At 38.2% G+C, this 16,275-nt stretch overlaps 2 protein-coding genes and 1 non-coding gene across 5 annotated transcripts; 2 read left to right on the top strand and 1 right to left on the bottom strand.

The window, feature by feature from the left end:
- Nucleotides 1-249: 249 nt before the first annotated feature.
- LOC113326000 (auxin response factor 16-like) lies at nt 250-6,140 on the top strand. Of its 3 annotated transcripts, none has more exons than XM_026573817.1 (13): nt 250-577; nt 1,113-1,225; nt 1,359-1,454; nt 1,594-1,650; nt 1,745-1,900; nt 2,005-2,089; nt 2,169-2,259; nt 2,350-2,514; nt 2,618-2,813; nt 2,927-3,056; nt 3,135-4,951; nt 5,201-5,391; nt 5,482-6,140. In XM_026573817.1, exons 1-13 carry the CDS (start codon nt 535-537, stop codon nt 5,663-5,665), a joined length of 3,324 nt encoding a protein of 1,107 aa, XP_026429602.1. In that variant the 5' UTR covers nt 250-534; the 3' UTR covers nt 5,666-6,140. The 3 variants fall into 3 exon arrangements, with proteins under 3 accessions (XP_026429602.1, XP_026429601.1, XP_026429603.1); XM_026573816.1 differs by having other exon boundaries at nt 2,615-2,813; XM_026573818.1 differs by lacking the exon at nt 250-577 and having other exon boundaries at nt 1,366-1,454; nt 2,615-2,813.
- A 422-nt stretch (nt 6,141-6,562) lies between these two features.
- On the bottom strand, nt 6,563-9,381 carry LOC113326777 (3-ketoacyl-CoA synthase 10-like). Its single transcript, XM_026574429.1, has 3 exons — nt 8,900-9,381; nt 7,551-8,176; nt 6,563-7,325 (listed from the first exon to the last, which is right to left on the bottom strand). Exons 1-3 carry the CDS (start codon nt 9,308-9,310, stop codon nt 6,773-6,775), a joined length of 1,590 nt encoding a protein of 529 aa, XP_026430214.1. The 5' UTR covers nt 9,311-9,381; the 3' UTR covers nt 6,563-6,772.
- On the top strand, nt 7,383-7,456 carry TRNAR-UCG. The gene has a single exon. It is a non-coding gene; the product is annotated as a tRNA-Arg (tRNA).
- Nucleotides 9,382-16,275: the final 6,894 nt, after the last annotated feature.

Genomic DNA, 16,275 nt, shown 5'->3' with positions numbered 1-16,275 from the left:
TTTTATAGATCCCCCTCTCCAGTCTCTTTCATGTCGGTTCTTCTTCTAAATAACTTTGAACATCAACAAAACACTCTTCTGACTCAAAGTCAGATTTCTTCTCACATTTTTCAGACATCTTCAATCAAAAAATCTCATTACTTTTTTCTCTCTTTTTCAAAGACAATTCAGTCAGTTTTTTCACTGTAAATTTCATACCTTTATACAAACACCCCCCCCCCCCCCCCCCCCCCCCCCCCCCCCCTTTGTTGGGTATCAACTCAATTTCATGGAAAGTTCTATTTTTTGAATTGAATAATATTAATAATTGAGGAAATTCTGGTTTTTCAGTTCAAGTTCTTATTTTTCAAGGGTTGTGAGTCAAATTTTAGGGTTCATGTACTTTTTTGATGCAGAGGAATGTTGGAAGAATTTGATTGGTTTAGTGTAAAGATTTGATCTTTTTGGTTGGGGGTAGGAGGAATCTGTTATTACTCCATTAAAGTTGGTTTCTTTAAAGAATTTTTTGGCTGGGGATCTGTTTCTGCTACTGCAATGAAGGTTCATAACAATGGAATCTCAGCTAATTCTGGAGAAGGTAGCCGCTTAAATTCTTAAAAAAACGAATCTTTGTATGAAATTTCATGTTTTGGTAGCTTAAATCCATCAATTTCATTCTGGGGTTTGTTTCAGTTTGTTGAATGTTATTGGAATTATGTTTATCTAGGGTTCCATGGGAACCTAAGAACCCGAATTCGGTGAATAATTGATGAAGTTTTCCTCAAATGGTTTGAAACTCTGGAGTATTAGGATTTCTGTCTTCAATGGAACAGCTTTTTTGTTACTATTCTGGTAGCTGACTTGTTTTAGCAACTTAGGCAATAATGTCAGTTGTCATTATTTTGAGTGAAATTGGGTACATGGAGTTGAGAGATCATGCTTGAATTGCGCTCGGCCGATTTGGATTGAACATACATGTTTTAGGATTTTTTGATTCAAATTGTCATTCTTGAGCAGGATATGTGCTAGATCACACGCGATTTCAGTCACTGATAGAATTTATGTTACTTATAATGGAAATGAGCCGATTTGGAATTGGAAGTACTAAGGACTTCCATTTTGGTATGAAACAGGTGAAAGAAAGCTCATCAATTCGGAGTTATGGCACGCTTGTGCTGGACCACTGGTGTCGTTGCCTCCGGTGGGGAGTCTTGTGGTTTATTTTCCACAAGGTCACAGTGAACAGGTGTGTGTACTCTATTTTGCGTCCTAGTTTGAGAGTATTGTTCGTATTGAAGTTTGAGGTCACAGTGAACAGGTGAATGTTGTCCTAGTTTGAGAGTGTTATAAAGAACTTAATTTCTCTAATACAATTTCAGGTTGCAGCTTCAATGCAGAAAGATACAGATAGCATCCCTGGATATCCCAGCCTGCCTTCGAAGTTGATCTGTGTGCTTCATAATGTTACTTTACATGTATGTATTCTTCTTTGAACATTTCTTTCCAATTTCATTCTAGTTCTGCTATTTGGACTTCAGATTCAGCATTGGCATTTTTTTCCTGGCAACAAAGGATTTTTTGGATAATATCTAAATCAGTTCGGATTCTTTTCAGGCTGATGCTGAAACGGATGAGGTTTATGCACAGATGACTCTCCAACCTGTAAATAAAGTATGAAAAAATATCTCACATCAATATTTTTCCTGGTATTTCCTTTTGCAGAATTCTTGTATGTAAAATACAGTCTAATACGTCTTCTCTACAGTATGATAAAGAAGCATTGTTGGCATCTGATATGGGCCTCAAGCAAAGTAAACAACCATCTGAGTTCTTTTGCAAAACTCTTACGGCTAGTGACACGAGTACTCACGGTGGATTTTCTGTACCTCGCAGAGCGGCTGAAAAAATATTTCCTCCCCTAGTGCGTGCAGTTTGTTATTTTTCTGTTCACATCAATAGTATCAAGGTTACACAGAATTGTTATATCTGTAAATTCTAGTGCTTATTAAGAATCATGATTGACAGGACTTCTCGATGCAACCCCCAGCTCAAGAGTTAGTAGCCAGAGACTTGCACGACGTGGCATGGACATTCAGGCATATCTATCGTGGTATGTAAAAACAAGTTATTTTGTTTCCCATTAGTGTCCCTGAGATCTTGCTTGCATGAACATCCTTTTCATTTTTCAGGACAACCGAAAAGACACTTGCTGACGACAGGTTGGAGTGTATTTGTTAGCACAAAAAGACTTTTCGCTGGTGATTCAGTCCTTTTCATAAGGTATCCAAATGAAAATAGTAAAGTGAACTTTGGTTTAAATATTATAACTTTTCTGTTCATCACACTAAAAGTAACATACTTTCTGTGCAGAGATGAGAAATCACAGCTTCTTTTGGGTATAAGACGTGCTAATAGACAACAACCAGCACTCTCATCATCTGTAATATCAAGTGATAGCATGCATATAGGAATTCTCGCTGCAGCTGCTCATGCGGCTGCAAGCAATAGTCCTTTTACTATCTTTTATAACCCAAGGTGTGTTTTTGCCTGCCTTTTGGTTGTGCCTTACCAATATGGATTTAGCAATATACTTACAGGAATCGAGGTCAGCACTTGATCAAGATTATTTTGTTAGCAGGGCTAGTCCTTCAGAATTTGTAGTTCCGTTAGCCAAGTATAACAAAGCAATGTACACCCAAGTTTCACTTGGAATGCGATTTAGAATGATGTTTGAGACGGAGGAGTCGGGGGTTCGCAGATACATGGGCACGATAACTGGTATAAGTGACTTGGATCCAGTGAGGTGGAAGAGTTCACAGTGGCGCAATCTTCAGGTTGGCTTCTACCTATGCTAAAACTATAATGGAGACTCCGTTCCATTACGGATCATGTATCTCTAGTCAATACGTATTTTCAAGCATTAAAGTATGTATTTGCATTTGAATAGGTTGGGTGGGATGAATCTGCTGCTGGAGAGCGGCCAAGTCGAGTTTCCATTTGGGATATTGAACCTGTTGCAACTCCTTTCTACATATGCCCACCACCATTTTTCAGACCAAAATTTTCTAATCATCCAGGTATGCTATCCTAAACTTGTAACATCTGTTTCTCTGCTCTCCGTCATCTAACTGGGGTTCTTGAATGATGGCTTCCAGATCATGAGTCTGACGTAGAGAATGCTTTCAAGAGCGCAATGCCATGGCTTGGAGATGATCTAGGAGGTATTAAAGATCCTCAAAATCCAATGTTCCCTGGATTGAGTCTAGTCCAGTGGATGAGCATGCAGCAGCAAAATCCTCAATTATCAGCTTCTCAGTTCCCTTCGATGATTCCCTCCTCCCTGCACAATAATAACCTTACCACCGATGATCCATCCAAGATTTTGAATTTCCAATCTCATGTCTCAGGTGGACCCAGTGTCCACTACAATCTTCCAAAGACGGACCAACAGACTGAACTCCTTCAGCAATCAAGTCTTTTGTGGGCACAACAGCAGCAACAAAGGCATCAGCAGCTCCAAAATTTAGGTATCAATCCACAGCAGCAACAACAACTTCACCCACAACAACAACAGTTACTTCAGCAACAACAAAAACAATTACAGCAGCAGCAGCAGCAACAACAACAACAGCAGCAGCAGCAACAACAACAACAACAACACCAGCAACAGCAACAGCAACAGCAACAACACCAGCAACAACACCAGTCACAAATACAACAGAAGCAGCTGCAGCAACAACTACAGAATGAACATCACCAACAACAGCTACTGAGGTCTGCTAGTATTAGCAGTGGGTTGAGTACCCCAACTCAAATTATTGACCAAAATTTGCAGAAACCTTTAAATTATTCTCAACTTCAGCAGCAACTACCAACATCCAACCCACAATCCCAACAAAACTTCCACAACGTCAACCAAAATCCCGTTCTACTGCCATCTTTACCACAAGATGTACAGTTCCAGCGCCAATTGGAACAGCAACAAAGTCTCTTGCAGAGGCAACAGCAGCAACATAATGCTCATCTTCAGCCGTTGCCTATGTCTCAACATGAACTCCAGCTACAATTGTTGCAGAAGTTGCAGCAACAACAACAGTTGCTCTCACAGGTTAGCCCACGTGTTCAGCCTCAGGTCTCACAGCAACAACAAATCCATCCACAAAGTCAGCAACTTCAGCAACAGCTTCCTCCGCAGCAGCCACAACTTGGGTCTGTTGCTAACTTCTCTCAACCTTTACAGAACCAACATCAACATTTTTCCACAAACCATCTACAGGGACAGCAAAAGCCAACTGCCCAAATTAGAGCCCATTCTGGTCTCACCGATGGGGATGCACCATCATGTTCAACCTCACCGTCTACTAATAACTGCCAAGTTTCTGGATCAAGCTTCTTGAATAGAAGCCATCCTGGCTCAGGTACCTTACTGGAGGATATGGTAGCTCAACCTGCAAATAGTTCGGTTCAAGAGCTTCAAAGCAAGTCTGATATTAGGATCAAACATGAACTTCCCAGTATGAAAGAGCCAGAACATTTAGGTTACAGAGGTGCCACTACAGACCCAGTGGAAGCATCCTCAACTGCAACTTCATATTGTTTAGATGGTGGTAGCCTTCCGACCAATTTTTCTATGCCTAACTATTGTTTAGATGGAGATGTTCAAGTAGATACTCCAAATAATCTTCTCTTTGGAGTGAACATTGATGGTTTGACCCCAGAAGCTTTAATGTCGAGAAGGTTTGGTTCAGGGAAAGATCTTCATAATTTGATTTCTGGTTATGGTGGTACAACACAGAGAGACGTTGAGACAGAGATATCAACTGCAGCAATCAGTTCTCAGTCTTTTGGGGTAACTGATATGTCGTTCAAGCCTGTGTGTTCAGGTGATGCTCCTGTTAATGACAACGGGGTTTTAAATAGGGGATTGTGGGCTAATCAAACACCTCAGCAGCGTATGCGGACATTCACAAAGGTATGCGTTTCTTATTTGCAAATTTGATGCTCATTTTTCATTTTCTGAACACCAAAAAAATTAAACTCTCAGCTTTTTGATTACCTGAGATTCTGGTACACAAGCACGCTGATCTACAATATTAATTGCCTAGATGATTGTATTGTTCGAAATTCATATGTTTATGACTTCGTATACACGTTTGAGTTTAATATTTTAAAACCCGAAGATTTGGATCTCACTAAAGGGTAAAATGTTGAATTTGTGAAGGTTCAAAAGCGAGGATCTGTTGGAAGGTCTATAGACATTACCAGATATAAGGAGTATGAGGAACTTAGGTATGACTTAGCTCGAATGTTTGGAATAGAAGGGCAGTTAGAAGAGTCACAACGGTCAGAGTGGAAACTCGTTTATGTGGATCACGAAAATGACATTTTACTTGTCGGTGACGACCCTTGGGAGTAAGTTATCAAACTCATTTTTCTGTCTTTGAAACTACAGTGCTATTTGTCTTTCCTGAGTTCTCAATTCATTATTATTTGTATTTTCAGGGAGTTCGTGAGTTGCGTTCAGAGTATCAAAATACTATCATCCGCTGAAGTTCAACAGCTGAGTTTGGACGGGGATCTTGGAAGTGTGCCGGCTCCCACCCAAACCTGCAGTGGGTCTGGCAGTGGGAACGCCTGGAAGGGTCAGTATGATGAACACTCAGCCGCTGCCTCCTTTGAAAGGTGAGAGTAAATGAGTTCAGCAAGGGTTCATTTTGCTGGATTCAGAGTTGTGCATCTGTTGACGTTTGTTGGGATATGACAGTTGCCAAAAACGTGGTTTCCAGAGAGGATTTCCATTTTGAATATACATATCAATCCTAATGAACAACAGCACTCCGACATGGTAATTAGAGTTTAATGAGGTGTCAGGTATCTGTAAATGCTGTATTAGTGATCTAATTATAGGTGAAAATACTCGCAAATTAAGTCGAGGTTTCCTTTTTTCATTTTTATTTTGTCAGTCTTTCGGTCATAATCTTAGAAGATGTGTAGGAGAGTTCACTTCGTTTAAAGAAGAATGAGGGGCAAGATAGAGAGATATGCTTCCCATACTATGCTGTAATTTAATGTACATTGGGATGTAATACAAAATTGTTGTACTCATAACACCCTGAAAAATTTGAAATTGTATGTGATAATGATATATTTTTCTCGGCAAATGGTTTTTCTCTCCGAGCTTTCATTCGCAATTTCTGTCGAGGAAAACTAGGTCTTCAATTGGTATGAGCTGGTTGGGAATTGAGCTCTCAAGTTATTAAAAGGCAAATGACAATGCAGAGATTTTCATCCTTGAGCCATTGCGAAAAATTCATTATTAGCAATGCTTGTACCAAATGCTGCACTTTCTTGCCAGGACACTGCCACACTATATATGCATCAACTCTTCCTGGAAAGTAATAGCTCCACTGCTATCAGCTAAAAGGCAACAAATATTAACTGAAAACTACTGACATCCTCTCCTCAAGTAAGAAACTAGTTTTGCGAAATTTCGTAAATGGTTGTTTAAACGTGACTAGACTTGAGCAAGATGGTGGTTCAAGTATACAATATAAGAACAGCATTCAGAAGTTAAAGAACAAGATGAAATGTAGAACAAATGGTTATAAGATGTTTAATTATTCTTACAAGAAAGCACTATATATAACAACTAGAAAACGATAACTTGAAAACAGATCAATTTCAAACAAATCAACAATAAAAGAAATCCTTATAGTTGCAATTTCTTTAGTTTGTTAAAAGAACAACAACTTGATCAATTCAGAGTTTAATTCAAACCTGAATTAACCATACTCTAGATGTGCATCTGCACTGGGTAACGATCGAGGCAATCGAGCCATGGGTTGTTGGCAGTAGGCTTCTTTACCTTACGCAACGATCTCCAGACAACGCTGTTGCACTTGAACCCAGAGCCAAAAGCTAGTTGCCAAATCCTATCACCTCTCCTCACTCTCTCCTTAGCTTCAAGATATGCCAGTTCATACCAAATGCTACTACTGGATGTGTTGCCAAACCGGTGTAGAGTCATTCGTGATGGTTCTATGTTTTTGTCACTCAATTCTAGGTTCCTCTGAAGCTCATCCAGAACACTCTTGCTAGCTGCATGAACACAGAAATGTTCAAATGCAAGTTTGTAGTCAGGAATGTATGGTTTGGATGCTGCTTTGCCACCAAACAATTGCTTTCGAGCCAGCGTCGCGAAAAACATGAGCTGTTCGGAGAATGGCAGCACGAGTGGCCCGAGAGTTGTTATGTTTGTTTTCAGGGCATCACCACCAACTTCCATGAGATCTTTGCTGATCTTTAGACCCTTGAATCTCTGCTCATCTTCTTCTTGGTAAACAGACCTGATTCAACAAAATTCAAGGTTGTCAGCAAAACAAAGATAAAATTAGCACATCTGAGACCGCATAGCGCAGTGGATTAGCGCGTTTGACTTCGGATCAAAAGGTCGTGGGTTCGACTCCCACTGTGGTCGAGTGTTTTTGCATAAAATGTGCATTTTTTTTTTGGTTCTTGTAACAAGAAAATGGAAAATGCATGAGAGAATTAGGCCATGGATTAGTTCAAACCTGAAGCTACGATCATCGGAACCTTTGTGAGTACGCACAATGTGTTCGAGGCGGTACTTCGCGCGTCTAAAATCGTGTCTTCGGTTTGAAAGAAGAGAAGCAGCACACCCCATTCGGAAGTAACAGTTAGGAATAAGCATGGACTTGTTCTTGCCAGGGTACCAGTTAAATGCGACCATTTCAGTACTTACAACCACAGCGAAATTATTCTGATTAGCTTGAAGCATATCTCTAGCTAAATCCAAAGCAATAATTCCAGCACTACAACCCATTCCCCCAAGATTGAAACTAAGTATGTTTCCTCTCATTTTGTAGTGATTTACTATCATGGCTGATAGTGACGGAGTTGGATTAAAAAGACTGCAGTTTACGACTAGAATCCCCACGTCTTTAGGACGGATTCTACATTTCTCAAATAGTTCATCCAAGGCACCAAAGATGACTGTTGCTGCTTCTGTACGACCTTCTTTCATTGTAGAACAATTTTCAGATGACATAACAACCTTGGGAACGTATGTTTCATCACCAATGCCCGAGTTTTGTAGAATTCGACGCTGAAATTGAAGACTTTCCTCGTCGAATTTGCCCGAGCTTCGAGCTTGTTCAATGAATTGTTCTTTTGTCACCTGAAAATAGTTATGGCGTTTTAAGTTAGCCTCATGTACTGATAACTTGTAAGAAAAAAAAATGTGTGTTTCATATACACAAATAAGATCCACATGGTCATACTCCAACTGTGTATAAGACGTTCGGCTTCACATCTAGATGATCTAACGGTGATTTAATCTCTACATAGATCTCATGGATCACTTCAAATCAAACTTTAATCAAGATGTGGTAATTACTGAGAATGTTTTACAACCAGAAAATCAACCTTCTCCAATTATTTTGGGGTGTAAATGAACAAGATATTATATCATCATGGTAAAACAGGAATATGAGTCGGGTGTAAATAACCATATATAAACCTAAAAGGAAAAGCAGGGCTTTTAATGGGGCACTGCAGCAGTCAGATGGCTTTGAATTTTGTGAAACAAGAAAACACAAATTCAATATGAGAATGAGATTGATGGATCTTTTGAAATATTTCATCACAAAGAAAAACCGATCCTGCTAGATCAAATGGGAAACTTATTAGATTTTGTTCAGAAAAAATATACATTTAGCATAAAGTTTTGTATGTAATCAAATCTAATAGCTTTTTCCCTAACCATCCAACTAATCGATCTAGATAATATTACTTAAAACACTTAAAAACAAACACTTATTTTACTAATGAACAGAATCATGCATGATTAAGTAATAATACTCAAAGATTAACATGCAAAAATCATGGTCAAAAAGATTACCTTAAGATCATCCGAAGGGCGATAACAAGCGAAATCGATAAGATAAATAGGTTTTGGTTTAGACATGAAATAAACCGATATCGTAAACACGAGGATCCCGAAGAACGCAAGAAGTGAAGCAAGATCATATCTAGTATCTTCCCACAATTTCTTCCATAATTCTTCTCTACTAATACTTCCAACTTCAGCACTAAAAACTAAAACCAGAACAGGAATCGTAGCAAGATATATTGCATGGTTGATCAAATAATGATACCCTAACTTGACATATTTCAGGTTCACTGATTGAACAAAATCAGGTAACCTTCTACGTACCCTGACCGAGAATGTTAGTGAACCAGCATCAGGACCTGATGATTCAATCCCACGGTTTACAATCTCTGTTGATAGAAGTGCTTGTTCATTAGCCATTGGATACTACTCTCTGATAAGAGAGTTGGATTGATGAAAATGAATATGATGAGAAGAATGTTGTTGGTGTTTTTAGGGGGTGGTGGTGTATTTAAGGGTGGTGGGTTTGAGTGGGTGGGGAGATAGTTAATGTGTGCACCGGAATTAGTTGTGTGCAGTTGAATTTGATATGAATGTACTTGTCAATAAAAGGAAAATTTATTATTTCCTTCCTTTCTTTTCATATATATTTTTTTTCATTGAAATAAAACAATAAATGAAGAAAAAAGAAATTGGTTGAATTTTTGGAGTACACATTAATGGGGTTCGAGTTATTGTGGTTTAAGTTTGAACATGACTAGGTTGTCCCAGTTCGTTTTTTTCATTCACACTAGGTGTACTGTGCACAAATTGATAAAAAATCTAGAGTTCATAATGGAATTTTTTAATTTTTTTATGGAGATGAGGTTTAATCTAGGCTATAATTGTTATGGATTAATAAATTTTGATTTATTTTTTTATTAATGAAGAGATTTGGTTCAAGAGGTATTCGATCTAATATCAGTTTCCGTCAAATTTTTATTTATTTTTTATTTTTTGAGAGAGGATAAAGTACATTGAGATGTAAAGTCAAAGTGAATAAAGATTTTATCAATGAATTCACATGTAATGTTTATGTTCGTAGAAAATAACTAATACCGGAATTAAATAAATTGAGAGAGATTCAAATGTATAATACATGTGAGAAATACAGAGGAATCATTATGAACACTCTTAGCACTGCACACAGGATGTTGGGCTACTAATTTGCAAAATACATACCATCACAGCATCACTAATGTATCTTATCGACAATCCCACGATGAAAATACTAATGAATACAGTGAATATAGAAAATTGTTCCTTTTCATTAATGTTTATCAGTACTTATCTTCCCCACTTGACCTCTGCTACTGAACTAATAGACTCATGGGAGCAACATACTGGACCTAGTACTTACGTGAAATTAAAAGCAATAACTTCCTTCAACAATACTCGTAGTAAGACGCCATGGACCTTTAGTAGTATCGTCTTCATATAGGAGGACCTCTATCAACACATTATAGTCTATATAGATGGACTTTTATGCTAGTTCTTGCTCCAGCATGGAAATTCCATTTTAGGGATATATACTTTCTATTTTGTCGAACCCTTGATGTCACTTCTTTTCGCTTTGGTTATATTTTATGCGAATGAAAATCCTAGAGCATCATCCGCTGCCAACATAATGTTACTATAAGTGGGGCTTTGCTAATTAATCTTAGTAACTGTCGAGAATAAGTAACAAGCATAAACGCGATGTACCCTCTATTCATGTATTATTTGTTTCACAGAAAATAAAATGAAGAACTTATATAGCAATATGTTTCACAGAAAACAAAATGAAGAACTTGGCAATATAAATGATATGACAGATATTAAGACAAAATTAGGGGGAAGGTTTAGTCATCAAGATTACAGAGGTCATTGAAGAAAGAAGCGTTGGTGGTTGAGCGGTAGCAGCAGTGCTGCTACTGTTGTCACCTCACCTGTGGTACCAGCAGTTCTAGTACCATCTGTCTCATTGGGGCCGTAGATTGTGGTGGACTTCAACACTCAACAGTTAGTTTAGTTATATATACGGTTCGGGCAACAAAAAAAAGTTAAAATCGTTTTCTTTGAGTAGTGGTGTCAGCATTGGGACGGTGGGAGTAGTAGATTCGAATAATATGATTAGAACCTCTTGTTGACTTTTCTAAAAGCTTTTGGAGTATACTTGCAATGATAAAAGAAAACGATCTGGTCAAGCAAGTATACTCATGTTCATGTTTTTCTAAAAGCTTTTGGATTTCCCGTTGGGAGATATTGCCGGAGAAAAGCGCGGTAAATCTAGCATCTCCTTTTTTGTTTTACATTTTTTTTAAGCATGCATTTAATTTTAATTGATAGAAGATTAGATTACAATTTGACGTGGGTATGTGGTACCCACAGAGTCATGGAAAACAACTTGACTAATACAAATCGGAATTGCCTGGTCCCAAATTTTGGTTGAAAGACTTCCGTCAGCAGTATGATTGGCCAAGCCATCCGCTGCTTGATTTCCTTCTCTGTAATTGTGTTGGATAGTGGCTTGCGGAATCTGCCGTATTCTAATCTTTATTTCTTCATCATCCCTGAGATATGCCAAGGAGGATCAGTAGAGGATGTGACGAAGAAGAAAAGGTTTTCTGAGTCCGTCTCGAAGAGAACTTTTGGCCATTGCCTTTATATTGCTGTTCTTGATGCCAATAGCTGATCCCAAGTTTCTGCAGTTAAAGAAGTTTTAATTCCTAGAGATTGGGCTAAAGCCGTAATTGTTCGTGCTTCAGAGTCTCTGCAAATGAAACCGGCACCTGCGAAACTTGGATGCCCCTGGCTGCCCCATCCGTGTTAATCTTAATCCAATTCAAGTTTGGTGTGGACCAACCTACCGAAATTGTCGAAATCCTTTTGGCATTTCTTGAGTGGTTAAGAACCGGTGAATCTTCTGGTAACGCTGGAGGTAAGGATTCTATTGCCACGGAATATTCTTGCTGTTGTTTTTTCGTCCAATCCAGTATTTCTTCTCATGTTGTTTGCTTTTGACGGTAAATTAGTTCATTACTGACCATCCATAAGGTCTAAAATAGAAAGCAAACAGAAGAGATGACAGATACTGGTGCTGATTACTGTAGAATTCGAGAAATGGTTGTTTGCGGCGTTAAAAGACATGCGGGGTTATAGTTAGAGTTTGGTAAGGTTAATAGCTGAGTGAATAAGGTGTTCCAAGCTAAAGTCGTCGTTGGGCAGTGAATTAGCAGGTGAGTCGCTGATTCCTGATTAGCGTTGCATCTAGGACAAATATCGAAATTGGCCAGATGGATGTGATAAAGTCATTTCGGGATAGTTGATACCATTACCTTGAGGTTGAATATTCTTAACACTTTATCCATCTGATTCTCTTTTTTTTTTTCTTTTTTTCTTTCTGCTTCTAATAGGTTTACCAAACTAATTTTTGATTTTTGAACTTAATTAAGTCGAAACTAATACCCTCTTACTATAGACAGAAGTTATAATCTCGGATGCAGATTTCATAGACTCTCCAAAACTCCATTTGACTTCAAAATAAGAAAAGAAAAGAAATTGCCAACGAATTGTGAGTATGAATTGTTAGACATGGGAACAGGAGTTATATACTTTTGGATTTCAACAGCACAGACCATCTCCACACATTCATATGCAGGAGTTATGTACTTTTGGATGATCTCTTTTAAAGTTAATGTGAACCTCTGACCATGAGACTTCCTGTGTAATAAGGCCACCACTTACAAGTATACAAAATGGCATTTATGATTTTTGGTAGCAAATGCCAAAATGGTAACACATCATTTTCTCTGGGAGCTCAACTGGTATGTAATATACATCCCTTCACATCTAATCAACCATGCATCTGCCATTTTATATTAGTTGTTGCTAGGGACATATGGTCCATATATAGCAGGTCAATTTACAACAGCCATGTTTTGATCCTCCTTAGTGTTCATTTAAAGCTTTTTCTTTTTCCTTTTTTTTTTTTTTTTTTTTTTTTGATCTTTGGGGGTCTTTGTTCAGTAGTTCAGGTATCAAAGGAGTATGTATATTCAAAGGAGTATGTATATTCAACACATATCGCTAATTTGCCAATGTTGCAACTAATCTAACTCTTAAAAAATTGGTTTAGAATAACGAGGTCAAATTTGTGCGTCCCTCTAAAACCGGGATGTACATTCCGGCCGATTTTATTGGATGTTAATTTTGGCTGAAACGGCCAGTAACTTTTTATCCTTCTCATAAAAATAGGAATATTTGTTCTCTTTTTTTTTAGTTTTTTGAAGGTGTGTGACTCTCAAAGTTATGATCAAAGTGAGATCATCTTCATCATAATTGGTGAGTTGCTTCAAAAAGAAAAAGCATCCATGAGTTCATTATATTGTTTTGAAAAAATTATTCAACTTGATTACTAAAAATAAGATTACAGTGAAAAGTAATAAAGATTTATGTTAGGGTATATCTGAATTTGGAATTGGATAACCTGTCTTAACTAAAAATAAAATTGATAGCAAAGAGAAATTACAAAGCACAAAAATGCTGAGACCCAAGCAACAAGAACCATGCACAAATGACTTAAAGCAATCCACGAAAATCAATCCAGAAAACTTGATTTTACAATTGACAATAATCTCATCTAAAGGGAGTTTCTAAAGCAAGGTAAAGAAGAGGCCCAAGAAGAAAGCTTTAATCTTCGCTATTAAGATGAAATTATCCTCCAATAACAGGAGCCGGAATGTGCACCCCGGTCTAAGAGGGGTGCACAAATTTGGAATAGAATAACCATCATAACATAAAATTAATGAAACTGGGAAAACGCTAGCTGTTGGATCCATTCAAAAGCGGGAATAAATGTATGTTGTTGTGCAAAATTTAGGAAGAAGACATCCCAATAAGATCGAGCAACTTGCCAGCATTCCTCTGAATGTTTCATGGATAAAGTGGTTACAATTATTAGCCATTACTGTCATACCAGTAGATCCTACGATTGTTATTCATTGCCGAAGATAAATAGGCAAAGACATCCCTGTGTTCCATCACATGCTTATATCAGTTAAGCAACTGTAGCCTCCCTCTAAATACTCTATTGTCGCTAATAGAAATTGACTGAAAAATGGTATCGTTTAGATGACCACAGAATTATATCCGACTTAACTAGAAGTCCAATGTCTTCGCTTGACTTGTGACCTCCCTCCAAATACTCTATTGTCCAAATGATATCATAAGGCAATTTGTCCCAAATTTCCCTGTTTCTTTATCTTAAAGGATTGTGTTTCCATAAGTTCAAGTTTTGTAGCAATGTTCTGTTCATTACCCATGGATTCTTGAAGGCTTCAATATTCCGTTTGTTTTTTTCCTTTTACAAAATTATAAGATACTGTAACCCGAATGAACGCTCCTCAAATTCATCTCTCACACAATCCAATTTTTCGTAGTAAATTCTATGATTTTCGTGTGATACCCATTATATTGACCTGGAAGATTTTTATTGTCCAATTCATGGTTATCTTTGGTTCCTGCAAGTGTACTGTATGTCGAAATTTTTTTTCTTTGCATGTCCCCTGAAGATAGATCAGCCAGCTGGGCCTGCTCCATTGCTAACTCACCTTATCCTAGTCCCATTACGACGTCCGTACACTCCATTTCATTTATTTTATTTTTGCTGAAAAACACACCATACATTAACTTAAGAGAAAGTTATAAACATCTACCCAAAATTCCTTCCTTACAAGAGAGTCCGAAAAAGGAGTCCGAAAAAGGAGGAAAAGAAACCCATTTATTTTTAATACATAACTTTCTAACCCGACGAACAAGTCGATCAGTTAGACGATTTTTAACACGCTTAATATACATAACCTTATAAGTCTAATTACTAGATTACACACACCTACAATCTTCCAGAAGATCACTACTTCTCCAACTTATATTAATACAATCTTCTTGAATATATTCAACTAACCGGAGACAATTACTAACAGAAAGCACCTTGGACAGATTCATTTCTCGCACCCAGTTGATAGCCAAAACAAGAACAGACGTCTCAGCTTCCAACGCATCAAGAATCAGCCCGTAAACCCTTTATTCTACATGCATTATCACACCAAATTATACCCAAACCCATATTAAAGTCTTTATAAGAGCCATCTACAAACATAATATCATCCACCATATCTACTGAGATCTTCATTTTATTCTTAACTACGCGAACAATTGTTGGAGGAGAACAGCTGAATTCTTACCACTTCATTTCATATACTGGGATGGACAGTAAGTAACTTCATCCGTAAAATTCAATTGTTTTCAACTAGGAAATGCATACAGCTGTCCACACTCCACATGAAAATTATGTGTTGCTTAAGGGTGCACAAGGTACGGTTCGGTTCGGTTTTTGCCGAGGCCGAATACCTGTACCTCCTTAACCTCGGTTCTAAAATTTTGGACCGGTACTTGTTTCATGTACCTCGGTTCCGGTACCATTCGGTACACATGCGGTACCATGTGTGGTTCCGGTACTAGTCTCGGTTCCGGACCAAAATTTAACCCATTGTTTTGTTGTTTCATTCCGGTGAGTCTCGACAAAGTTTCCGTCGGAAGTTACCGTATACTTTTGCAAGATTGTCCTTACTTCTGAATACACTAGTGTCAGATAGACAGTTCCTGCGTTATTATCTGTAAGAATATTGAATCCATTAAGATAAGTAGAAGACATAGTGGGTATGCCTATAAATATCCCGTTGTTCCACGGACCACTTCGCCAGTGCCGGCGTTGATTCCCGTTTGCGTTGTCCATGATGATACTCTGAGGAACGCCCGCGGGGTCTAACTCCAACGTAAAGTTTCCTATCAACGGATCATTTTGTGTGTCTTTCCAGGAAGTTATCACCAATTTCTCACGTGTTTACGTATTGACACCAAACCTCATATTTGGTAAAAATACGTTAGAAGGATAAGCAGAACTCTCCCACAGTGTCCTGTTTCTACCATTTATTGTTTCCCGGAGAATAAGAAAATGCTATCAGTACCGGTACTAGAGAAGAAAATGGGAAACCACCCCTAGATTTAATGGCTATCAGTAGTCTACTACTCCTAAATCCAATGATTATAATTCTTCGATACATTCGGTCCGGGACGGTACGGGACTAGGCCAGGACCGTGTACCGGTAACCGCTTAGTCTCGATTCCTATTTTTTGGACCGGTACCTGTACCCCCTCCTCGGTTCGATAAAAAAACAGATACGATTTCATCGGTTTCGGGACGGTCCGTCGATCCGGCTCGGTTCCTGTGCACCCTTAGTGTTGCTAACCGTCATGCTCATGCACGTTAAATACGACCCATACGAGTAGCTGGTGAGAGATGAAAC

This window comes from Papaver somniferum, unplaced genomic scaffold (assembly GCF_003573695.1).
Source record: "Papaver somniferum cultivar HN1 unplaced genomic scaffold, ASM357369v1 unplaced-scaffold_10, whole genome shotgun sequence".
Taxonomy (NCBI): Eukaryota; Viridiplantae; Streptophyta; class Magnoliopsida; order Ranunculales; family Papaveraceae; genus Papaver; species Papaver somniferum.
This window is presented reverse-complemented; position numbering and strand designations above follow the sequence as displayed.

Bases quoted from the DNA above. Each gene is read 5' to 3' on its own strand.
- LOC113326000 (XM_026573816.1), top strand. From the start codon at position 535: ATGAAGGTTCATAACAATGGAATCTCAGCTAATTCTGGAGAAG. The intron at 1,226-1,358 runs GTGTGTGTACTC...ATACAATTTCAG, and splicing joins CACAAGGTCACAGTGAACAG to GTTGCAGCTTCAATGCAGAA. The intron at 2,814-2,926 runs GTTGGCTTCTAC...GCATTTGAATAG, and splicing joins CACAGTGGCGCAATCTTCAG to GTTGGGTGGGATGAATCTGC.
- LOC113326777 (XM_026574429.1), bottom strand. From the start codon at position 9,310: ATGGCTAATGAACAAGCACTTCTATCAACAGAGATTGTAAACCGTGGG. The intron at 8,177-8,899 runs GTAATCTTTTTG...AACTATTTTCAG, and splicing joins GCCCTTCGGATGATCTTAAG to GTGACAAAAGAACAATTCAT. The intron at 7,326-7,550 runs GTTTGAACTAAT...TTGTTGAATCAG, and splicing joins TCCGATGATCGTAGCTTCAG to GTCTGTTTACCAAGAAGAAG.